This window comes from Rhinolophus ferrumequinum, chromosome 9 (assembly GCF_004115265.2).
Source record: "Rhinolophus ferrumequinum isolate MPI-CBG mRhiFer1 chromosome 9, mRhiFer1_v1.p, whole genome shotgun sequence".
Taxonomy (NCBI): domain Eukaryota; kingdom Metazoa; phylum Chordata; class Mammalia; order Chiroptera; family Rhinolophidae; genus Rhinolophus; species Rhinolophus ferrumequinum.
In genome coordinates, this window is record NC_046292.1 from 79,639,312 (window position 1) to 79,665,944 (window position 26,633).

General features: G+C 40.3%; 1 protein-coding gene across 1 annotated transcript in view; it reads left to right on the plus strand.

Moving 5' to 3' along the window:
* Positions 1-6,103: 6,103 nt before the first annotated feature.
* Positions 6,104-26,633, plus strand: part of LOC117027115 (uncharacterized) — a 211,344-nt gene continuing 190,814 nt past the window's right edge. Inside the window, exons 1-2 of the mRNA XM_033114509.1 lie at positions 6,104-6,266; positions 7,331-7,376. Coding sequence (XP_032970400.1) covers positions 6,104-6,266; positions 7,331-7,376 — 209 coding nt within the window. The remainder of the gene's footprint in view (positions 6,267-7,330; positions 7,377-26,633) is intronic.

A 26,633-nucleotide genomic window follows, 5' to 3' on the forward strand; every position in this document is an offset into this window, starting at 1 on the left:
AGTTGGCAAATAACAAGTAAGTGCTCAATAAATAAAACTGGTTTGTTGAATTAAGTAAGTAACATATTGATTCTTAGAAATAGAGCTTTGGTTATCAAGAAAAGTCTGCTTATTTCCCCAAATAATTATGACAAATAATATAATTTTTGTAAAAAGAAAAAAAGGAGGAGGGGAATACAAACCAAGTCTATAAACACAATAAGTGTGAGTCATATGTTGAGTTCAGACTAAGAAAATGAAGGGAAGCTTCATAGACTGCGTAAGACTTAAGCATGATTTTGAAGAAATCAATAGAAATTTATGGAATGAATGAGATGTTCCAGGTACATAGGTTTGCTTGTGCCAAGATCGGATGGCTAAAGAAAAGTGAGCATGGAGGGTGACCAGGTTGGCTGGAGCAGATGGTGTGGGCAGAAGGGATCCTGGCAGGGATCCATGTTAGATAGATCAGGCTTCACTGATGAGAAACCCACAAACAAGGATATTCGATTTCCTTCTGATGTTCGTAAACACAGAGCTTTTGCAAGGTTTTGTGGAAGATGATCCGAAAGACCCACCCTGTTCTGTCGTCTTTCAGGAGCTGGAGCTCTCTGTCCAGCTATTGTCCTCATCCTCCTGTCTTTCATCCAGTTTTCCACACAGGCTTGGAGAAGTAAATGTTACAGGACAAGCATGGATGAGAAAACTACCCCCTCTAAAGATACAGTGTGGTCTTGAGAAACTAGGAGAAGGCAGAATTTGATCTCCTCCGTGATTTGTTGAAGCGTTTTCCTCCTTTTTACCTCCCAAACCTGCTCATACACCATGGAAATGTCCTCCATTGACCTGTGCTCTGTTCCAGACCCCCATTGCCTGTTTGCCTCTCCTGCACCATCTCGTTTCTCTCATTGCTTCTCAGCATACTTCTCTGACGGTATTCCCATAGCTTCCCGTACAGACCTTATACCAATAGCTGCCAAGCATATCTACACGCTGACTTCTCTCCTGAGCTCAAACTTTTATTTCCAGGCTCCTGCCAGACATCCTGCTAGGTATTTTTCAGGCATTTCTAACACAACATGTCCAAAACTAACCTCATTTTCGTCTCCCCTAGAACCTGCTTCTCTTTTGTTCCCAGTATTGGTTATGTCCCCACCGTTCATGGACTTCTCCCCACTCACGGCTCATGTCTAGTCAATCACCACATCTTGATCATTCTACCTGTGAAATGTCTGCTGAGTCTCTTAACTTTTCTTTATCATCCTTGTGCTAATTTTGTCCCTTAATTTCTTTCCTTTGGACCAGCTTGTTAACTCTTCACTGGCCATCCTGCTTTTTATCCACCCCTCCCACCCGCCTTTTACTTTCCCGAGTGAGCACCTTCCCACATGAGGGCGAGAGCTTGGAAGCTGCACTCCTGGCTTTGTCCCCACACTATCTAGGAAAAGAAGTGTCTTCTGAGAACCTGACCTTAAAGCAGTAGTTTCTTTAGCCTGTCCTCCTCATTTGCTGCCAGAGTGATCTCCTGAAACAAATAGAATCATGTCAGTTTTTCTTAAAAAGCATTAAAAGTACCCCCTTGCCTAAGGATTAAGCACAAGCTCCTGAGTGTGGCTTACAAAGTCTTCTCAGTCTGACCCTGGGTACCTTTCCAGCCTCATCTTATATCACCTGTGTCCCTGTCTTACCCTTTACATAGGTCTCCATCTGCATAGAAATATTTTCCATGCCCCAAACATAACCTAATTTAATTCTCTACTTTTGCAACTGCTATTTTTTCTGATGTGGACTTCCCTCATGCCCCATCCACAAGCCCCTTATGCAAAATAACATTATGTACAAGGGTATTCACTGCCCTACTCATCCTTTCTAGCACAGCTCAAGGTACTTTCCCTGCTAAGCCTTGTCGGTTCCTTTTCCATGCTTCAATGAGAGTTTGTATAAGAAGATTTATTTATGTGGTTATCTCTCTTGTATAATATAAATTCTATAGAAGGTGGGATCTGAGTTGTTTTCATCTTCATAGTCCCCGATCCTAGCACAGAGTCTAATACAAGGTAAATTCTCAAGCAATATTTGTTGAGCGAGGTCATCAGTACCTTTCATTCTTCTCACATTAAAAAAAAAAAAAATTCCCCCCAGAACCCATTTTCTTGATAACTTCTTCCTTGAAGGTGAAACAATTAGTGTAGTATTCTTATCCCCCTTCTGTACCTTTGCATAGAGGCCTGAGAACTTCCTTGTCTCTGGAAGTAAAGCTATAGGGATGGACAGTTCTGTGGCTATATTCGTATGTAACGCATATGGCTGGTCTGGTTTAGGACAATACATGGCTGGCCCTTTCTGCAGGCTCTCATTGGGATTGACTGTCCTCAAGAAATCTATGCTCCTCTGAGGCCCTATAATAAGTGACCATTCCTGCAGAGAAGCCTGCCTTTGTCCAGGCCTGCCTATGACTGTTTTTTGGGGGTGGGGTAGGGCATGGGGGTTCAGGGCAGATATTAGAAAACCCATCTGTTTCCTGGTGTAAGCTTTGGATTCCAATCAGCTTTATCAGACATAAAGCAGACTTTCATCTCCATCTGTTCGAGTCCTGTGACTCTCTTGATTGGTTCCAACTTGAAGCTGGTAGAATGGGGATTGAGGAGAGAATTGAGACAAGAATATTGTTTATTTGCTCCTCCAAAACCCCACTAATTATTCTATTATTCTACAATAACAATATCAGGAGTTACTCAAATCCCAGCCATCTGGAGGAACCTCGAGCCACACACATGTGATTTTGGAGAGAGGTTCTGCTGTACAGAGCAAAGGGGTAACTGGGATAGAGCCTGTCTGTGGGAAATATCTCTTACTATTTAAATGAATGAATAAAGGGGTTTGTGGGCAGCAAGTTATAGTTTAAACTCAAGTAACCTGAGGCAAGAGAAGAAATGGATTTTCAATTTTCATCTATCAGATGGGCAAAACCCAGAAAGTTTAATAATCTACTGTACTGGAGAAGGTGAGAGAAAATAAACAATCTCATATGTTGCTGGTAGGCACGTACTTTGTTAAAAATAATCTATGCAATTTTGTTTCTGGGAATGTGTATTGTAGACTTACTAACATGTAAAACGACGTTACAGACAAGAGTATTCATTGTCACATCACTTACCCTAACACAGATTTAGAATTATTCGAATGTCCAATAGCTAGAGAACCTATTAAATAAATGATAACGCATCCTAATGGATTATTTTTAACTGTAAAGAAAAATGAGGACACTCCTTACATACCAATATGGAATGATTTCCAAGATTGTTTCCAATATTGATAAATATAAACACTCAAAGTACAAAACATATCTAATGTGTCTGTGAGAGAGAGAGAGAGAGAGGGAGAGAGAGAGGGAGAGAGAGAGAATGTATTTGTTTGTAATGCTTTTATACAAAAATATACAGTAGAAACTAATAACATTATTTGCCTCTGAGGAGGGAAACCAGATGGCTAGGGGAACAAGGTTAGAAGGGAGACTTTGCTTTATACCATCTGTACCTTTTCGATTTTAAACAATGCGAATATTTAAATAAATTAAAAGGTATATATTCACAAACATACCTTGATTTTTATTTTTAATTGAAAGGAAACATTTTTATGCCTTGGGAAGAAACCTGGCATTAGTTTCCTTAGACATCTGTCTCAGGAGGACGATTGAGGAAGCGTGAATTAATGCTGGCTGAAAGGGATCATTGATCAGTATAGCACAGTGGTCAGTGTGCAGGCTCTGAGGTCAAACGACTTAGCCTGGAATTCAGGCTCTGGTGCTTTCTGTGTGACTGCGGGCAGGTTATCTCTGTAAACTTCAGTTTTCTTTTCAAATAAGGAATAATAATAGTATCCAACTCACAGCATTGCTGTGAAAATAAAATGAAAGATTGTGTGTATAGCCTGCATAAAGGTGGGTACCCATGTGATCCTGTCTAACCTTAAACTCACATTCAAAGAAAAAAAAAAAGAAGCCAATAGAGAAGCTCAATCAAAAGCAATTCAAATGTGTATTGTAGTTTCTTTAAAAAATTCCGAGAGGGTAGTATGTGCAAAATGAATAGCTAGACTTTAAAAAAATTGTCTGTCTTCAACTTGTCCAACCCTCACTTTCAACAGAGAGTAGCTGTACTTGACAGTCTTTCCTTATTCCACTCCCAACTGCCAACTAAAACTTCTCATGCTCACCCTGCCATACTTTCTTGGAGCTACTCTTTGTTTCTGCCAGGCATTTTCTCCATTTCAAATATAAATCTCCTTGCCTCTCAGGCTACACATTATTCCCCCCCAATCTGTGGGTTAAAGCACACGAGCTGAGGATATGGTGAAATGCCAAATGAACCATCGGAATTTTACTAGTGGAAGTGGGGGTGACCAGATGTAGGAAAGGATGGAAAAAAGGTTTTAAAAATATTCTTATAATAATAATTTTTAGCTCCTGTTACACATGTAAGGATTTATAATATTGCTTGGCATATTATAAGCACTCAATAAATTTTGGCTATTACTATTATTCATAATAATCGCTTTCCCACAACCTGATAGTAAAACAACACTACCATTTACTGAGAGTCTACTCTGTGTCAAACATGTTCTGGCATTTTACTTGCATTAACTCCTATACGCTTCACAACAGCACTGAACATAGATCTTTTCTAACCTTCATTGTACAGATGAGGAAACAGACATAGAGAAGGTTAGTAACTTGGTTGGAGTGACACAGGTAGGAAGAGGGAACAGGACATGAAGTTAAGCAGCCTGACTTTTGTTCTCATGTTAACCACCAGGTTGCATTGCTTCCAAGACAGGTTTTCTGTTTTAATGTAGTTATCAGGAATCCAGCCAATCTGATCTGCCTATACTGGAAGTTTTCCAAGGATTTTCTTCTGCCAGTTTCCATAACCCTTAGTGGTCTCAAAGGAGATACGAGCAAATAGTAAGGGAGGTGGGCACCTTCATGTTCCTGGGAAGACAATGGCTGTTCTTGTTGTTGCCTTAGCTCTTTGGATGACAAAGGTTTTTGACTATGGACCAGAGAAAGGCGCCTGCTAGTAAATTCTCAATGATTGCATTTAATGGTTCTCTCTGTTGCCTCCCTAGTTGTCCATCTACTAAGGAAAATAATGCCAGTGGTAACTAGATCAATAAGTGTCCATAACACAAATCAGCTTATTCTGGGGCATGTACTAGAATATTTGTTTCATAGTTGCTATTGCAGCAGGAACCCTATTATCAACATCTCCATGTATTTTTATTCCTTGCTATCAGGTTGTTCTGGCACTGATTCTATTAATTCCGCGGAAGAGGGGAGACCACCCAGAATAAAGAGTCTTGGCTCAGCTTTGTTTTTCATGTTAGAATTGTTATGTGAAAAGTGAGAGAGTCTTCAAATTCATGCTTTGCTGAGACAGAAAAGTGTTTCCCAAATTCCAAAGAGCTTCCATCTGTATATCAAGAGTAAACCTGGGGGGCCTGAGATCGAGTGTTATTTTGAACCATGAGGTGGAGAAGAGAGAATATGACATAAGGAAAGTTTCCATACTGCTGCAAATAGAAAATTTGTCCAGGTCAGGGAGGTAGAGCTGAGGAGAGAGTGAGAGAAAGGGAATAATAGTTGGTATGTTCTAGTTCCTTCCTCAGAGTTCAGACCTCTTGGGGAAGGGAGGAATGTGGAGGTGAGAAAGTGGAAGGTAGTAAACACATCCCAGAGAAGCTGAGGAGGACTCCACATAGAGGGGCCTGGACTCCCACTCCACGTTCAGAACCCAAAGGGGCTCACCTCCTGTGGTGCCACAGGCTGAGGTGGGGCAGCTCCCCAGAGAAGATAAGGGCACATGTGTTAGTCAAAGGAGCCCTGTGCTCTGACCCCACGCTGCTGCCACTGTGTGTTTTGGGAGATGTGGATGATGGCTGAGGGCCTGGCTCAGTGAGCTTGCTGGCGGAGGTCCCCAAGGTTAAGAAGAGGCCGCAAAGGTGATTGCCAGAGTTGAGGATCAAAAGGGAGCTGTAGCCAGACCATGGGGCATTTGTGGGGCCTGTGAGAACTGGTCGGGGAGGCTAGTCAGCAGGGAGTGGGGAGGCTGAGGTTTCTGGGATCATGTACTCTGTGGGGCCCCCACCAGAACAGACACCGAGCCGGGCTGGCCTTGGGCACTTCAGCAACAGCAGCAGTGATGGCAGAGGCAGACATGTACCCAGAGGAGAGTGTGACACCTGGCCTCCCTGCCACCTCACACCTGCCAATGGGGATGTGGTAGTCCGTGAGAAAGGGAGACACCCTCTACAACGGAGCAGTTACTGGAAGCGATTGGGTATATTCCAGTGAGACTGTTTGGAACCACAAGAAACTGAGTTCTTCACCCCAACCCTCCCAGCTCCACCGTAATAGTTAGAACAGGAATTTGGGAGCATATTGTAGAAAAACATAAAGTGTGTGTATATTTAAGTGTTGACCTTAGGTGATGCTTTGGGGAAAATAAATGTCACGGGCTGAATCGTGTCCCTCCTCCCACTCGTGTGTTGAAGTCCTAACCCCACTATTTCAACATGTGACCTCGTTTGGAGATAGGGTCTTGAAGGAGGTAAGTAAGATACAGTGAAGTCATGTGGGTGGGCCCTAGTCCAGTATATCTTGTGTCCTTATAGAAAGAGGACATTAGGACCCAGACACACATGCCAATGGATGGCCCTGGGAGGACACTGGATATCTGCAGGCCTGGAAAAGAGGCCTCAGGTGAAATTAACCCTGGCCTTCTCTTACCTTGGACTTCTAGACTCCAGAACTGGAAATAAATGAGAAAATAAAATTTCGGTTGTTTAAGCTACCCCGTTGGTAGTATTTTGTTATGGCAGCCCTAGCAAACTAATACAGCAAGCAAAACTTATCTGGATTATTAAACATTAGGATGAAGCCAATAGTTGCAGAGGTCCAGAAGTGAGTTATAGGTATAATGTCAATGAGAAACAAAGGAGCCGGGTGTACTGAATAATAGTTCGTGTAAGATTTGGAGATAGCTCTCATGCATGCTACTTGATTAACTTATTTGGTGAACTTGAACTTTCTTCACCATAATTTTCACAAATCAGTACAGTCCCAGGAGGTAATATAAGTCAGTTGTCCTTTTCATAACTTTTCTTCTTATCTTTGGAGAGTAATAATTCATGCTAGGCAAAAACGGAGTAATACTGATTTTATAAGCGGTGCTATCTGTGTCCCCATCAAGGGAGGAGGTGATGACTGGTGCCAGTGTTTGGTTGGAGAGAGTGGATCAGATGATGGTGGAGGAAGACCAACAACAGCTCCCACCCACACCACAGTGAAAAGGGAATGGGGGAAGATTTGTGGCTAGTACCATTTCCTCCAGCTTCCAGTAAGTCATTTACTCCAAAATATCTTTATAAATAGTCTTGTTTTTATCGCTTCCTAAAATGCCAGTTGCTCTGGTCTCATAGCACTGTGACAGATACTACTAGACTAAAAACACAAGGTGATTTATGATATCCATAAATCACAGAGCCAAATGTTATGATTAAATCTTGTACTTACAGCTAAGAAGTCAAAAGGGGTTGGTAATCATTTTAAATGTCGGACTGTGATTCCTGGGTCAAAAATGCATGATTTTGCACAACCTGAAGCCAAAGTGAATGCTTTGGTAAAACTGCACCCCGTACCCATGTGTCACCCAGAAAGGCCCCCCTGGGGCTCTGTGTCCCTGGGCCTGCAGAGATGGTACGTGATGAGGCTCAGAGAATATTCCTGCCACCTTAACATTTTTCTCCACTCTTCCCCTTCCAAGTTGGGAACTAAATGGATAAAGTGAGTCTTATGTTTGTACAGTGAATGTGGCATTGGATCCGTTACCTGACAAGAGGTCATTCTTACTTTGTTCCAGAAGAAGTGACATCTCAAGACACTGTTAATTAAAACTTCATCTGTTTTGTGATAAACCCATTCTTCTTCTTTTTTCTTCGCCATCACTGTCACATCAGCAATTAAACTATGCTGCAATGGTGATGCTGCACTAATTAATTTCTTGTCACATCGATGGAGACCTTTGGCTAGTGGGGTGTATTAAAAATACAAAAGACCCCAAATGCCAGCCTTCCATCTGTCCCTGATGCACTGGGATTTCCTTCAGTTACATTTTCTTTTCTTTTCATTCTTCACTGGAAGAGGGTGGGCTGACAGGCCTTGTAAAACTACATCTTTTCTCTTTGAATAGATAAAGCATGTGCTTTTTTTTGTTTTTTGTTTGTTTGTTTGTTTGTTTAATAACAGAATCTCCATTTGGTTCCTGAGGGTTATGTGCTGTTCTGCTCCCATTTCTAATTTATATGCGTGGCCAGTAAGAGCATAAAGGCATTGGATGAGGTGCATTGTGAGGAAGGGTCCAGGATCATACCCACAACTTACTTCCCCCCCTGGAGGGTTCAGATCAACTTGACAAGTCTATATCAAGCAGAGCTGAGCTATGCTGGTGTTGAGCTGGATGGTCAGGGGGGCACAAAAAGAGGTAAGGAGAGGAACCAAGAGGGTCTCTGCCCTCCTAGGGAAATAAACCCCGACTCTGGAAATTAGTATTTGAAACAAGGTGTCAAATAATTTTCAGTTGGTTGTCTGATACAGTACAATAAGGGTTCAGAGATAGGCAAAAGCTCCTGGAGTCCAAGTTAGCCAGGAAGACCTAAGGGACAGAAGCAATGAACTTGGTAACCAAGAGATAAAATCCATTCACTCGGATTCATTTATGAGAGTGAAGACGCTGAGCTACTTTTTCTCCATACATTTGAACTATTTGGCAAAGATCATATTTCCTTAGGGATTAGTCAAATGAATTGGGCATATCTTTGGGGTAAATGGCAGCAAGATATTATCTAATCTATTATGTAGAGTGATACAATTTAATTACCAGTTCTGAGGGAAACATTATAATGTTTTGTGTCTAATGAGCATATTTTCCGCCTGATGCAAATGTATTTTTTTATTCAAATACTGTTGAACCAAATGTTCAAATAAAGGAACATTTATTGGTTACTTCTCATTTAGCTCCCTTATGGGTAGAAGAGCAAGTAATGTGGTTCCCATTTTATGGATGGAGCTGAGACTTAGAAAAAAATTCGCTGAACTAGGGAGAAGAAAAATTTGTTTTTGGGAGGCAAGAAAACCCAGGACAGCACGATTAGTACTGAAACATAAAACTTGTTTCTCTCTTATTATGTGTTCTTTATAGAAAATTCGGAAAATTCAAACATGTTCAAAGAAGAAAATAAGAACCTCTATAATTTTACAACCCAGATCCCTGTATTAGTATAGTGGATTTCCTTCATTTATACATACAAATATGAAACTATCATAAATACTTCTTTAAAATTAGGTTGTGTTAAATATGCAATTTTGTATTTCACTTTTTTTTACTAGTATATCATGAGTATAATGGTAGAAACTTTTAGCACTGCCCATATCTGGCTCTCCTCTACTCCTGGGCACATAGTAGGATTACATTTTTTCACCCATCTTGGAGGTAAGTGGAGCTATGACTAGTTCTGGCCAAAGGGATACCAGCAAAAGTGATGTGTGTTGCTTCTGGACTGAACGTGTAATATCTGTGGGGGAATAGTTGTATCTTTCCCTGCTAAGAGGGTCGTCATATGTTCCTCTGAGAGTTTGGGGCCTGAGAGTTTGGGGCCTGAGAAAGAGCTTCCCCCGTCCCTGCCGGCCTAATCTCATTTGGATGTGGAATGTGAGCAAGAACATTTTTTGTTGTGCTACACTACTGAAATTTTGAAGTTGTTACTATAGTATAACTTAGCTTATCCTGGTTAATACAATATTTTCTTATGTTGGGAATTCTCTTAAAAACTTGATTTCCAATGACGACAACAATTTTTCATTATATGCATATTTTAAATTTTATTTTGTCATCCCCCTATTGTTAGACATTTATTTGTTTCACACTTTTTTCTTTTGTTTTTAAATAACGCAGCTGTGAAAACTCTCAAGTGCTTATCTGATGTATTCTCACGAGAAATTTTTATAAATGGAATTGTTAGGTCAGAAAAATATAAATGTTTTCAAGGCTCTGGGTACAAACTGAGAAACTTCTCTCCAGAGACGTTTTTCAAGTTTACACTTCCTTTGTCAGTACAGAAGCGTGCCCGTTTCAATGCACTCTTGCCAAAAACTTGTCTTATAAGTTTAAATGTTTTCTTTGCAATTTTAAAGGAAAAGTAATTGCCATTTATTTGAATAATAATGAGCCTGAGTTTTCTTTAAAAGCCCTTTTGCCTATTTTGTGAATATTGTGAAGTATGGCCTGACCTCCTGGAGTGTCTTTTGTCTTTTTCTTATTGGTTTGTAACTAACTTTTAAGATTGTTATAATGTAAATATTTTGATTTTTGATGTAATGTCAGGGAGAAAAATGAGACAGAGTCGTAGGGATAATGTTCCCTAATGAGATTAATTTTATCCATCACAATGCGGGGAAGAGAGAAGGGAAGCAGCTACTTGGCATGCCTCAGCTTCCTCAGTGATGCTGTCTGAAGAGCTGTGCTGGGGGTTGGGAGAGTGAGGTACAGGGAGGGCCCCTCAAGTGCTCCTCAGTGACTCACTGACACTGAGGAAGAATGCGTCATGCAGCCGTGAGTCACGGGGTTCCCAAGCACAGATCTCACTCTGGCTTAACATGAACCCCAGCATATGAGGAAGGTCGAGGTTTCAACAGGCACGTCTCAAACACCTTAGTTTAAGGAACATGTGATTTCAGGGCACTGTCCTACAACAGGTCTCTGTCAGCGAATAGCTTTCATCTAGGGAAGGTGAGACATGCACAGAGGCGACCGTCCAGTGCTGTGGGATAGGAAGGAAAGCAGTGCAGAAGTACAGAGAAAGTGCAGAGAGTGGGAGCGATTGTTCCCACCCACGCGCGGGGTGGGAGGGATTGAGGGCATGGGGCTGGTGGCATTTGGCTCAGCCATAAAAGTTGGGGAGGAATTCACCAGTATGAGATATATACAGCCGGTGCCAAAAGAATGTACACACATTTTAAGAAAAGAAAACTGTATTAAAATTGTAATACTCAATATATACCAATAATAAAAGATGAAGAATACAAGTCACCTTTGACTTCTGCAATTACAAGAGGTCCTCAAAGTGGTTACCATCAGAGTCTAGAAACATCTGATTATGGCGAACTACTGCTTGAGCAACGTTGACCAAAGTGCACACTTGTATACATTTTTTTGGCACCTCCTATGTGTGTGTGTGTGTGTGTGTGTGTGTGTGTGTATAAATGTATACACATAAATTATGGGACATTATTTATTAAAAAAATGATTGGCATCTGGCTCCCTGGGAAGGGCGTGACTGGAGGACAGCAGGAAAGGGGCTCTGGCATGTGAGGCCCAGAACAGGGACCCTGGGTACCAGGTCTAAGGACTTTGATGCTTAGAGATGTGTGAGGTTTTAATTAGATAACAAATATAAAATGATTTGATCAGTGGTTGCTATTATTATTGTTAATCTCTTCTGGGTAAGGTGAATGGTAAATTTACCTTATAACCTGAAAAACAATCGATTAGCCCATGGGTTGGTTACACAGAAAAGGATTAAAATTTTCTAATTTTCATTTTTGAGTAGACATTTGGATATACTGTATATAGATGCTGTTTAGAATTCTTTTCTCTCTTGTTAACTTGATTTTTTTTTTGACATATACTGCATGGCTTATTAGCTTACTTGGAAATCTGGGCCTCAGATTCCCTAGTTCCATTATGTGCATTCAGTTGTTGTACAATAAAAGAACAGGTTTCTGTAGCATCCTTCATTCAAATTCTGGGTCCCCTGAAGGGCTTCTGCCAGCTTTTGTTTATGGAATTCCACATGCTTAATCTTTCTCAAATTGTTTCGTGGCTGTCTGTAGAGTTGGCATTATTCACTCCAGAAGGGCAGGGACCTTGTTTTGTTCTGCATTCCCCCAGCATTCAGCTCTGAGGCTGGAGAGTTGCTGGTGTTTGTCATTCATCAAATACTTGATTGATTGAGTGGATCACCAAAGGAGCTGGGTTTTCTCCTTGGGACCTCAGCTTTTATTATCAATGCAGGTACTATAGATGGGATTTATATAATGGATGCCTGAATTTTTGAATGTGCCAGGGCCTACCCCACTGTCAGGATTCACTTAATTAACAAATAATTATTCAGCATGTCCTAGGTACCAGGCACTGGGCTACACCCTGGGACACAAAGATAGACAGTCCCTGGCTTCAAGGAGTTTGTAATCACCTTGGGAGATGGAATTCCAAATAACTAAGTTACAATGAAATCATGCTATGATGAAAGAATGGAAGATAAAAGACTGGCTAAAAACATATGTGTATCCCAGGCAGACAACTCATTTGACATTCTTCAAGCTGATACTTTTTCACGTATATTCAGCCTATAATCAGAATGGAGGTAGAGAAAAAGATTCTCTATTAGTAATAACTTTTTCTTTTCATTTAAAGTAAGAGATTTATGACAGACACTGAATATTCCAGAACAGTTTAACCTTTTTGAAACTACAATTTTTGAAATCAGGCAACTTTTGGGGAGGAATACTGAAGTGTTTAAGATTTATATAGTAATACGACCCACCTGTTCCTGGTAAATACTGTCCTACCACGCATTGTTTGATTTCAGAGTTTTTGTAACTTCCAACTATGACTTAAGGTACATATCTCAGAAATGTCCTGCATTTGTTTAAAGTAATTTCTCACGGCCAGGGCAAAAATGCTTATGAGAGACAGGTCAGTGAAGAAGTAGAACGGCTCCATTTTGGATCACTGTGTACTTTAACAGTCATTATTAATTTATATTTCACCTATTATATAAACAGTCATCTGTAGAAACCTGAGTTAAGTGGCATCATCCATCAAATTTATTCCAGTGGTTTTAGCATCTCATGTTTGTTGGTGTCCTGGGCAGATGCCCAGCTGCCCTGCTCTTTAATGCAACTAGAGGAGCAGAAGCTCCAAAGTCAGGGGGAAAGGAGACAGGGAAGTTTCCTGGGGGAGGAAGTACTGGAGCCTGAAGTTGAAGGCTAAATTAAAAGTTTCCTGGAAGACAAAGAGGGGTGGAAGTGGAGAGATTAGCATTTTGACTTAGGGAATTGCATGTGAAAAAAAGTGGTGACAGAAAAGACTGTGACACATTTGGATGGCTCCCAGCAGGCCAGTGTTTGTAGATCATTAGGTAGTTAGAAGACAAGTTAAAAAGAGATGAGACTAGTCAGGGAACCCAGAGCCAGAACACAACAGGCCAAGAATAGTAATTTCACCCTTCAGTTTTGGAAACACATAGCGAGCTAACAAGGATTTTTTTTTTCTTTTTTTTCCCCATACATACACCTCCCGCCCCAATATTTTATTATGAAAATTGAAAATAATAGAAAAATATAAAGACGAGTACAGTGAACACTAGTAGATCTACCTTCTAATTTTATAATTAGCCTCTTGCTATATTTGCTTCAGTAGTTCCCAAAATGTAGTCTGCAAGCCCTGGAGGCCACATGACACTTTCAGAGGATCCTTGGGATCAGAACAATTTTAATAATAATGCTAAAATGTGATTTGCCTTTTCTTTCTGTGTTGATTTTGCATGGATGGGGCAAAAGTGAGAGTAGGTATAACTCTGGTGCCTTAGCATGAACTGAGACAGTGGCACCCACTATACCAGTAGTCACGATATTCTTTACTGCCACTCAGTCATAGGATAAAAAATGCCAGCTTCAATTAAAAGTGTCCCTGGTGAAGCATTCCAAATGACTAATTTCATTAGATCTTAATTCTTGAGTGCATATTTTTGAAATATTTTGCGTGATGAAATGAGGGGTGTGCATAAAGCCCTTGCTCCATATTGAAATATAATGACCACTTTGAGGAAAAGTACTTGTGTGATTGTTTGAGTTGCCAGCTAACATAGCAGCCTTTGTCATGGAACACGAATTTTCACTTGAAAGAATGACTATTAGTTTCCTAGGGCTGCCTTAACACACTACCATAGCCTGGTTTAAAAGAACAGAAATGTATTCTCTTACAGTGCCAGAGGCCAGAAGTCCAAAATCAAGATGTTGGCAGGGCCACATTCGTTCTGGAGGCTCTGGGAAAGAATCTGTTCCTTGTGTCTCCACTTTCTGGTGGCCTGCCTGGGAGTTCCTGTTCCCATCTTCACATTGTCTTCTCATCTTTGTGTCTCTATGTCTTCTCCTCTTCGATTGGTCTGAAGTCTCTCTCTCCCTCTCTCTTGTAGGAGACTTGTCATTGGATTTGCAAAATTGTTGGCTAAGACAAGGGTCCCACTTTTTGGAATAATCAGCAAAATTTTATCCTTGATCACTAAGTGGTGTGTACACCAGAATTCAAAATTTATGCTGTGGTCTAGAGGGATGCAAGAGCCAGGTCTCTTTACTGAGGGTAGAAGGAGTTTCTTAGAAAAGAATGTACATCGAAGGAAGAAGAGAAGGTCTCAATGTTTTCAGAAAAATGGAGGTTATGGGTTTGGTCTACGGACATTGTTACCATGTCAGAAGGGACCTGATTGAGGACCACAGGATGTGTACTTGCCTATTATTGTCCAATTCTCCATCAATAACTGGTGCCAAAGCCTTCTTGGTGACCATTCACCTCCTAATTATATGCCATTTGTAGACTGTGCTTCCTTGAAATTCTCTTGTCTTTTGGCTCTGTCATCATTTTCTCTTGGTTCTCTTGCTACTTCTGAGAACATTTTTGATCTCCCTCTAGCTTTTGTTTTTTTCTCTGTACCCCTTAATCTTTTGATGTTTCTCAGAGTTCTGCCCTTGGTTTTCTTTCCTACGCATTCTATATTCTCTTCCTGAATGATCTCACCCATTTAATGTTATGATGAATAGAACACAAATTCCATGTGGGTGGAAAATTATCTTCTTCATATCTGTATTCCCAGCCTCCTAGAAGAGTACATGGCATATTGTGGGTGTTCGATAAATATTCAATGAATGAATGAATTGCCATTTATAGGCAAAATCTAAATATAACCCTAATAAAACTTGGCTGTTTTGAGTCCAGTTTAACATAGTGAACATTCAAAAGAAACATAAATTTGATTCTAGGAAGAAAGTATTTGTAAGTGCAGATTGGTGGAACCATTCTGGAAAGCAATCTCAACTTTTAGTTAAGATAATTATGTGTACACATCATGATTCAGTAATCACTTTCATGGCTATATATTCCAGAAGAAAAAAAAAATCTCATCTGGGTCCATAAGAGAACATAAATGAAGATGCTCATTCTAGCATTTTGTGTCTGTGTGTGTGTGTTTGTGTGTGGTAAAAGGAGTTGGAGGCAATCTAGATGTCCTTCATTGGGAAATGTTAAATAAATTGTGGCAGATGCACAAGGGGGATACTCTGAAGTAGTTGGAAGCAAATATAGAAACATGGATGCATTCATCAACCTTGAAAATGTTGTGCTGTGTAAAGAGGTAAGAAACAAAATGGTATCTAGTCTATAATGTCACTTATGTAAATTAAAAATATGTGTACAGAGTTGCAAAAAATACTCTATGTCTTGATCTGGGTGCTGGTTACACAGGTATATATATGTGTGTAAACTCAACAAGCTGTATAATTAGTTATTTCACTTTACTGTATGCAGTTATACCTCCATTAAAAAAATGCTCACAAAATAAGATACGTTATATAAGAACAGGTACGAAAATAAAAAGCTACCCATCAAACACATTAGAAAATTGTGGTACGGAGGATGGGGATAAAAGGAAATGAATGAATGAATGCATGAAATAATTAATTGTAAAACATCAAACCAAAATGGGGCTTTCCATGTGCCCTTGATGATAATGTGCCATGAACTGCCTCTATTTCATCTGTTTATCTATCAATGGAGTTATCTATACTCATGTTATCAATTGACACATTTGTGTGGATGGTTCCCAAAATATTATCCACAGCTCTACTGTCTTCCTAAACTCCAGTTCTACATTTCCAGCTGCCCTCTGGGCATTTCTACCTGGTTGCTTTTGTTTTTGTGTCTTGAACAATAAAACAAACAAAAACAAAAAAAAACCTTTATCTTCCTTTGGAAATGGTCTTTTGCAGCACATTGACATCCTAATGACTAAAAGAATCTGTGTATCTCTCCAAACATTTTAGATTGGAGTTCCATCTTGGATGAGTAGCATTAGCATCACCTGGCAGCTTATTAGAAATGCAGAATCTCAGACCCCACCCCAGACTTACTGATTCACGACTTTCATTTTAGTAAGATCCCAGGTGATTTGTTTGCGCATTAAAGCTTGAGAAGCACTGCTCTATTCCTTGTTTACTTTGTTAACTTCGGCCAGATTATTGGGTAGAAATAAGTGGGGACCCCTTTTGGAAGTACTCAAGTGGGGTGAAAGATGTGCTATATTTAGACTTTGTATGCCAGGGTCTGTTAGATGAAGTGTAACACATCTAGAGTTCTCCCTCTTGTTCAGTGAGTGGCCTTGTAGGGGCCCTCCTCATTATACATTTCAATTGTACTCTATATTAACAAAGCACTTCACCATCAATTTATTAGAGATTCTCTCTCAAATTCTCTGCATCATTTTTCCAAGCAATAAATCATGGTGAATTTTCTTTGTTACCCATAAGTAGTTGATAAATTGTAAACAAATGGGTTGAAAAGGTAACATAGCGGAAAAGTGTTTCAATTTTCCTTCATCCATCCTCCATGCATCACTTAGGGAAAAAAAACAAGTACTCACAGCTTGATTGTATATCTAGAATACAATTCTAAATGGAGGAAAAGAGAGACGATCTTTAGATGACACGATTTAAACTATTAGTTTAACAACTCTGGATAGGTTTGCCAAGGTGATCTGTCAATCCAGTGACAGTGGCTGAACTGAAATCCAACATCAACAAAATTAAGCTAATGCTTTCCACCCTCTGACTTCACAAGTACCACTATTGAGCTACAGCATTCACACAGAGATTAAGTATATTCTGCATTAGTTTATGAACTGCCTCTGTTTGAGTTGGACATAAAACAATGAATATGTAGTCTAATTTTTCTCCTGTATAAGTTGATTTTTTTTTTTTTAATTGGGGAAGGGGAACAGGACTTTATTGGGGAACAGTGTGTACTTCCAGGACTTTTTTCCAAGTCACGGTGTTGTCCTTTCGATCTTAGTTGTGGAGGGTGCTGTTCAGCTTCAAGTTGTTGTCCTTTCAGTCGTAGTTGTGGAGGGCGCAGCTCAGCTCCAGGTTCAGTTGCTGTTGCTAGTTGCAGGGGGCACAGCCCACTAACCCTTGTAGGAGTTGAACCGGCAACCTTGTGGTTGAGAGGACGCACTCCAACCAACTGAACCATCCAGGAACTCAGCAGCAGCTTCGCTCAAGGTGCTGTATTCAATCTTAGTTGCAGGGAGCGCTGCCCACCGTCCCTTACGGGACTTGGGGAATCGAACTGGTAACCTTGTGGTTGAGAGCCCACGCTCCAACCAACTGAGCCATCCGGGAGGCAGCTCAACTCAAGGTGCTGGGTTCAATCTTAGTTGCAGGGGGCGGAGCCCACCATCCCTTGTGGGACTTGAGGAATTGAACTGGCAACCTTGTGGTTGGGAGCCCACTGGCCCATGTGGGAATCGAACCAGCAGCCTTCCGAGTTAGGAGCATGGAGCTCCAACCACCTGAGCTACTGGGCCGGCCCTATAAGTTGATTTTTGAAACAAGTTCCTCCTTGCCCAATGAGAGCAAGGGGCAACTATAAAGAGGCCCTCTCCATCTACATGCATTTGTCTCCAGGAATCTCTTTAAATTCTGTCTCTCTCTGTCTTGCCTCTCCTCAGTTCTCTTCCAGATACCTTTCACTTCACATTTTAGATTTCCCCTTGGTTCTAGTGGCTTTCTTGTTCAGAGACACAGTCTTGAGTTCCCTATTGGTTCATATTCACAGTTTCATGCCAGCCTCTCCTACACAAACCAGGTTGTTCTCCACGCCCCAGCCCCAGCCAAACAGCACAGGTAGGCACTGTGACCAGTCCTGACTCAGTCTCTTCCCAGCAAGCATTGGATGCCCTCTATTTCATGCAGGTCATTGCCACCCTTCTTACGTTCACCCAAGATAAGAGGTACAATATGCAGACCTGTGATTTCATGGCTGACCAATCAATTTCTGCGATGGCGAAGCTCTCAAAATCAATGTCTTAATTTTGTTTGACTCCCAGAATAAAAAGATTTTCATCAAGACAATATAAAGAAGCAGCAACAACTGGCCTATTGAGGAAGCTACATATTTACCGTAACAACAACAACCAAAAAATAATTGGCTATGATGCAGGTATGAAAACAAGATTCAATAGATGGTAAAATTGGGGCAAGTATGGATGAGAAAAAGAAAAAGAGAATGGGTCAGAAAGAGACAATCTTATGCGGGGCCGCATGATTCGTTCAGAGCATCACTAGTGTCATGCCAGCACTCAGTGGGGGAGAGCAATTCTGTTAAGGAAATCTATTTGAGTCTAATATCGTCATCATCCTTTTAATGGTGTTGTTCCAACAACCTAGTTAAAGTAGGCTTTAGCAAATACGAAATGCTCTTTTTGCCAATAAAATTAACGTATTTTGGAGAGGCAGATGTTATTAGTTCAGCTTGTAGAGGCTTTTTCTTGCCATTTCTAGAAAATAACCTTTTTTTTTTTTTTGCGCACGTGTAGTAGCGTGCAGTAACCAACTCCTGCACAGCCAAGTGATTGTGGTGGTCTTCCAGGAAAACACACACACCACACACACACACACACACACACACACACACACACACACACACAGGAGCCTCCTCTAAGATTCAAACAATCTGTTTTACATCAGAGAATAAGTGGAAAATTACTGTGCTTTCCAAATTACAAGAGGAGAGATAACTTTTGGGAACCTAACAAGAAGTTTCTCTGCATGTAATAAATCAGTTGCCCTGAAAGTGGGTTATCTCATCCTTCTCTTTCTCTGCATAAGGCAACTGCATTTGCCCAACATTAGGGGACTTAAAAGGGCTTGAAGTTTAGCTAATTAAAGGAACTTGAAGAGGGAGCTGGAGAAGCAGGAGTGGAAAATGGACAAGGTTAAAAAGTTTGCCCCAAACCTTTGACTCACTCTCTTTTGGCCAAGTCCATTTGTTAGTTGAAATCCAAAATTAACTCATAGAATATTATTCCTGAACATATGTGGGGTTCTTAAGGCAGGTGTTCCTTTGAAAGCTTTGCTATCCACCTGCTATTGACAGGCCAGAAAAATCAGGAACAGTCTCTGTCTTGCAATGTGAAAATTCTCCTATTTAACATTAAATGGGACCGAGATGAGCAAGATGGAGAGGTGATAGGAACTGCAAGAGTGCATTGCCTGAAAATTTTGTACCAACACACATCAATTCCAATTTGGGGACATGAGTAGAGATTGATTATGTTTTACCCAAGTAAAGATGACCACATTGGTATGAGACACAGGAAGGAAATCCACGTGATCAGGGGCTATGCCTTTGAGATGGTTCCCAGACTGGTACTTCCAGACAATTGTGTTGGGAAACAAAACCTTTCTCCTTACTGCAAAATGCAATGTAAAGGGCCTGGGTAGTTCCTCACGAACTATTCTGTGCATGACCTTGAGTGACTCACTCTCTTGGCCTTAGATTCTTCAACCATAAGATGACAGGCTGAGTAAATGATCTCTGACATATTCAAGCTTTTATGTTCCATAAGACTCTGAGGGCAGAACATGGTCCACTTGCTTAGGGAAGTTTAAGGCTGACAGGCAGATAATACAGGTGCACAATAAAAATTCTCAATGCAAGGCCTTGTATTTTTGGTTACAGTTGAATAGTACAGGCATTCATTTTTATATGACCAAAGTGCTCTGCTTGTAAGGCAGGTCCTCCATGACCCTCATCCTCCTCTCCATGCGGATGCCTTACCTCTCTTCTTCCTCTCATGGCTAAACTTTTAGAAAAATTAGTCTTCATGTACTGTTTCAATAACTTCACTTTTCATTTAACTCTCAACCCACTGAAATTTGACTTCCATTTCCCCAGCTCTATGAAAACTCTTTTCTACAGAGGTCACCATCAACCCTCAAGTGGCCATATCCCATAGACTCTTAAGTTCCATCTTTCTGGACTTCTCTGCATTTTATACCATTGACAAGTTCACCTTCTTGAAACTGTCCCCTTCCTTTAAACCCAAGATCCTATTCTCTCTGGTTCTCATTTTTCCTCACCAACTGCTTCTTCTCAGTTTCTTTTACAGGAACCTCCCCACTGCCAGCCCTTAAATCCATGTGCTGCCTTAAGCTCTGTTCTTAGTTCTGGCTGCACCCTCTCCCTTTATCTATGAAAGCTTTTAATACCACATAAATGCTGCTAACTCTCCAATCTGCCTCTCTAACTGAGAACTTTCTATCCTATTATTTACTGACCAATTATCTGGATGTCTCATAGGTATCCCAAAATTACATCCAAAATTCAACTTTCAACTTTTGCCCCCAAATATGTTTCATCTTCCTAAAATCAGTTCCTAACTATTGCTCAAGGTAGAAATTTGGGGGTTACTGTAAAATCCTCCCATTCCCTCATCCTAACCGCTGCCCCCCACCCCACCCTGTCTAACTAATTTTCAAGAGCTGTTAGTTCAAGAGCTATTAGCTTATTCCTCTTCTCTAACCGAATTACACTTTCCCTGGTCCAGGCCCTCATCCTCTCTCTCTGGGTCTTTGGCAATGGCCTCCCTGACTGCCCCCAGCCTCTGAGCCTTTCCCTTGCACACCATCCTCCCCACTGACAATCGTGGGTTCTGTCTCACCCCCAAATTTGATCATGTTCAACATTCTTTATTGTATTGAACTCTAATTAGTGCTATGCATGCTGATGTGTTTAGGGGTAAGTCTGCAATTTACTTTGAAATCCAACAAAAAAATAAGATGGATTGATGGATGGATCAAGAGACTGATAAACGGAGAGATGTGTAATAAACTAGAGTGCTCATTGTCCTGTTTTTGTTCTGCATTGTTGATAATTGTTAAGCAAATGTATATACCATCTTATAATGGCATTTAAGCTTCTCAATAACTGGACCATCATAATGCACTTCTGTATCACTTGTTGCTCCCAACACAGGTATTGTGCAAAAGAACTTTTTTGCCAATGTTTTGGTAGAACAAATGGAAGATATAATTTCTATTTGGCCTTTTGTCTAAGCTCAAATAGCAACAAGATATACTGAAGAATGAACCAGGATATATAAACTGAACATACCAATACCTTCAATTATGCAGGTTTTTAATAATCATCGATTAGGGATTTCCGGTCAAGATGGTGGAGTAAATAAATGCTGTGCTTACCTCCTCTCATGACCACATCAAAATTACAACTAAACTACAGAACAACCATCACTTAGAATTGCCTGAAATCTAGCTGAACCAAAGCCCTACAAATAAAAACATACAGAAGAAGCCACTTTAAGACTGGCAGGACAGTCTGGTCCCATTCCTGTGTGTGACCATTAAAAATCAGGAGAGATATCTTGGCTGTTGAGGTTCTCCCCCTCAGAGAAGTGAGAGGTCTTACCCCCACACCAGATTACCTAGCCCAGGCTTTCAGTGCCAGAGAGAGAAGTCCTGATAACTCTTGTTGTGAAAACCAGCAGAGATGGTAGCTGAGTGAGATGGAGAGTGGCTGCAGTTCCAGATGATCCTCTTAGAGGGCCTGTGCATGGACTTCCTTGCTGATAGACTCACTTGCTCTGAGCTCCAGCACCGGGGCAGCAGCTCCAAGGCACCAGGGACACACGGGGAGGAACTGAATTGTCTGGCTTCAGGGCAAGGGCTGGAAGGCAGCTTTCTCCAGGACAGAGGAACTGGCAAAAGCTATTGTTTCTTTGTTGAGCCCTCCCCCTTCCAGGCACAGACACAGGAGGCCATTATATCTGAGTCTCTATCATTGGTCCCACCCTGGTGATTCAGAGACCCCACCCCATCTAACTTGGGAGCATACCCAAGCCACTTCCATTGGCTTTTCTGTACAAATGGCCTGCCTTGGCTCATGCTGCAGATTTTCCTAAAATGTCTCAAAGGTTCACAAAACCCAAACAAGCAGCATCTGGTTTTGGTGTTTCCCATACGTCTGGCTGAGCAGCTCTCAGCCTGGCACTAATGACAGTTGGCTTTTGTTCATGGTATGGCCTCTCCAGGCACCTCCAAGCACAATGTGAGTGGTGGCTATCTGTGGATTGCTCAGGCCAGGTAGCCCCTGGCAAGGCACAGGCTGTGACTGAACTTGGCCTGCAGCAGGTCCCATCCCAGGAGCCTCTGGGGCTGGCATGTCCAGTGATCAGCTTCAGATTGAGCCAGAGCATCACACAGCTGCTTCCAAGGATGATACACCCAACGAGCAGACTGAGCAGTCACCAGAGTTTTGTTAAAGCAAATCCTGCTCTACAGAGTCAGCTCTTGCACCACAACTCCTTCACTGTAGTCATGGCTAGTCCTTACAACCAATGAGCCTGAGAGTCAGTCCCTCCCACTGGTGTGCAGACAGCAGCCAAAGCTCAACTACAAGAGGAGTGCACTCACAACCCACAAAAGGGACAAACCTGTAGCCCCCAGCTCTGGTGACTAGACAGACTGTGGTTCCACAGGACACCTAATGCATAAGGCCACTCTACTAAGATCAGGAGACATAGCAGCTTTACCTAATACATCAAAACAAACACAGGGAACCAGCCAAAATAGGGAGACTAAGAAATGTATCCCAAATAAAAGAACAGAACAAAGCTCCAGAAAAAGAATTAAACAAAATGGAGACAAGTAACCTACCAGACGCAGAGTTCAAAACACTGGCTATAAGGATATTCTGTGATCTCAGAAAGAACTTCAACAAAGAAATAGAAAACATAAAGATGGAGATAGAAAACATTTAAAAAAACCCAGTTAGAAATAAAGAATACAATGACTGAAATTAAGAATACATTAGAGGGAATCAACAGTACATTATATGAAACAGAGGATTGAATCAGTAATTTAGAAGATAAGGTAGCATAAAACATTCAATCAGCACAGAAAGAAAAATGAAAACAGTTTAAGAGGCCTCTGGAATAACGTCAACCATACCAATGTTTGCATCACAGGGGTACCAGAAGGTAAAGACAGAGAGCAAGGAATTGAAACTCTATTTGAAGAAATTATGAAAAACTTCCCTAACCTGGTGAAGGAAATGGATATTCCAGCCCAGGAAGAACAGAGAATCTCAAACAAGATGAAACCAAAGAGGCCCACAGCAAAGCACACCATAATTAAAATGACAAAGGTTAAAGACAAAGAGTGAATCCTAAAAGCAGCAAGAGAAAGGCAACTACACTTATAAGGGAGCTTTCATAAGACTGTCAACTGGTTTCTCAACAGAAACTTTGCAGGCCAGAAGGGATTGGCACGAGATAGCCAAAGTGACGAAAAGCAAGGAACTACAACCAAGATTACTCTACACAGCAAAACTATCATTTAGAATAGAAAGACAGATAAAGAGCTTCCTAGACAAGAAAAAGCTAAAGGAGCTCATCACCCCCAAACCAGTATTACAAAGAATGTTACAGGGACTTCTTTAAGACAAAAAAAAAAAAAAAAAAAGATAAAAAATATGAATAATAAAATGGCAATAACTACATATATATCAACAATACTTTAAATGTAAATGGATTAAATGCTCCAACCAAAAGACATGGCGTGGCAGAATGGATAAGAAAACAAAATCCTTACATATGTTGCTTAAAAGAGACTCACTTCAGATCAAAAGACACACAGATGGAAAGTAAAGGGATGGAAAAATATATTTCATGAAAACTGAAATGTAAGGAAAAAAAGCTGGGGAAGTAATACTTATACCAGACAAAATAGACTTTAAAACAAAGGCTATAACAAGAGACAAAAAAGGACCCAGCAATCCTACTTCTGGGTATTTATCGGAAGAAACCCAAAACAGTACTTCAAAGTGACATGTGCATCCATATGTTCATTACAACATTATTTACAACAGCCAAGATATGAAGTCAAAGCTGAGTGTCCATCAATGAATGACTGGATAAAGGAGAGGTGGTACATATATGCAACGGGATATTACTCAGCCATAAAAAAGGATGAAATTTTGCCATCTGCAACAACATGGATGAACCTAGAGGGTACTGTGCTGAGTGGAGTAAGTCAGACAGAGAAAGACAAATGTCATATGATTTCACTTATATGCGAAATCTAAAGAACAAAATAAACAAAAAAATGAAACAGAAAAAAACTCATAGATACAGAGAACATTTTGATTGTTGCCAGAGGGGAGAGGGGTTATGGGTAGATGAATAAGGGGAAGGGATTAAGAAGTATAAATTGGTTGTTACACAGTAGTCATGGGGATGTAGGGTAGAGCATAAGGAATATAGTCAATAGTATTGTAATGACTGTGGTGTCAGATGGGTACTAGATTTATTGGGGTGATATGTGGAAGAGGCTTGGGGGGCAGAGTGTAAAAGGTAAAGGGATTAAGAAATACAAATTGGTAGTTACAAAATAGTCATGTCAAAATAGTCAAGTAAAGCATAGGGAATATAATCAGTAATATGGTAATAACTATGTATAGTGCCAAGTAGGTACTAGACTAGTCAAATGTCTAACCTCTATGCTGTACACCCGAAATTAATATAAAATAATATTTAATGTCAAGTGTAATTGAAAATTTTAAAAGGAGGGGGAAAGATGAAGGAGAATAAGAGGTCCAAATTTCCAGTTATGAAACAAATAAGTCACGGGGATATAATATACAGCATAAAGAATGTAGTCAATAATATTATAATGCTATGGTGTGGTGTCAGATGGTTGCTGAACTTATAACATTGATCACTTCTTTGGGTATATAAACATTGAATGACTATGGTGTACACCTGAAACTAATAAAATATTGTATGTTAGCTATATTTTGACAAAAATCTTTAAAAAAGTTATTGATTGAAATATGCTTTTGGAGGCATGAAGCGTTCATCTACATACCAGAAAGTAGGTCTTCCCTCTCTGTTTTTCTTCATATATGAGGTTAAAACAGAAGTAATCTTATGGCACTTTTCATTTGGGGAGAGAGTGAAAGACAGATTATTTTGTCAATGGTGAGCTGTTAACATTGAGTTCAGTAGATACTTAAAAGGAATTCACTGGAGCCTCATTATGAAACATTACCTGAGTTTCATGCTTTCAAACCAACTATGAGACCATTTCGTAATAAGCCCTTTTTTGCAACCTCAATAAATAAACAATTTTGGATGGTGTCTAATGCACTCTTTTGTATAAAATCCCACTCTTTAAGGAGCAGTAATAAGGTGAAGGCCGAATAAAATTAAGAATTTCTTTTGCACAATGGTAGGGATATTTATATCTAAAAATAAGAAAGGATTTATTCCACATTGTACACATTCATTGTAATCTGGAACTCTTTTGTCATGAGAAATCAGAATCAAGCATATCCTAGTTCCAAGCATAATTTGGCATTATTTTATTAGATGTGGTTCCAATTTCTTGGAGTGAAATAAGTCCAATTTGTTTCCTATGAATCCAATTCAGAGTAATCTTTCCAAAGGAGTTTGGCATCAGGAAGAATGCCGAGGAACGCATGTGGTTAGGGGTGTTGCAAAAGGGGGATTGGCCATTAGTCCTGAATTCATAACAGTGAATACTCTGTGTAGTTGCAAATCATTTTTCATCACACCCTGATTTTCATGTACCTTTTTAACTTTGTGAAAACTCCTTCTTCAGGTGTCTAAAAAACATAAACCAAAAAGCAAAACCAAAACCAAAAGCAAGATAACTTTGCCCCCATGTTGGATGTCAGCATAAAATATGTACTGTAGAAACATTTGTGGAAAATGCTATTAAGCATGTCTTCTTATGAGGATGTAGACAAAGATGTACTTTTACCAAACGTCAAAATTATGTTGTCAAATTTGATATGCAATGCCACAAAAATGAATTTATTGCATAGATTTCCATGGTAGTGGTTCTCTGCGGGAAAGAGTATATTTGGTTAGGGAAATAGTTTGCAATCAAAGTATTATTGCTTTGGGGGCAAGGAGGATGCCATTCAGAATAATACAGCAGCAAAACATGCTGATAAATTTTTTAGTTACTTACCACATTGTTAATAGAAAGTTATGTGTCAACCATGGCTTGCATTCTTTCGCATTAGACTTTTGGAACTGGAAGAAAATGTAAATGTTTGGCAAGACCAAAGCAAAACAAAGGATTCGTGGATCTTCTTGAAAATTAGCTCTACCAATAATGTGAGGTTTGGTTACCAGAGATGAACAAGCAAAAATGAAAACTACTCATCTACTCTGGTTAAAACTGCTGGTCTTTAACCTTGGGCATCCTTTATCAGATGACCAAAACTAGGGCAACCCACAACCCCACACCAACCTCCAGTTAGCACATCCACTTGCTTCCGTAATATTGTCGCAAAAGCATGGATTTTGAATTGAGCAGAGCTGGATTTAATCCCAGCTCTGCCACTTACTACCTGGATGGTGCTAGACAAGCTGCTTGA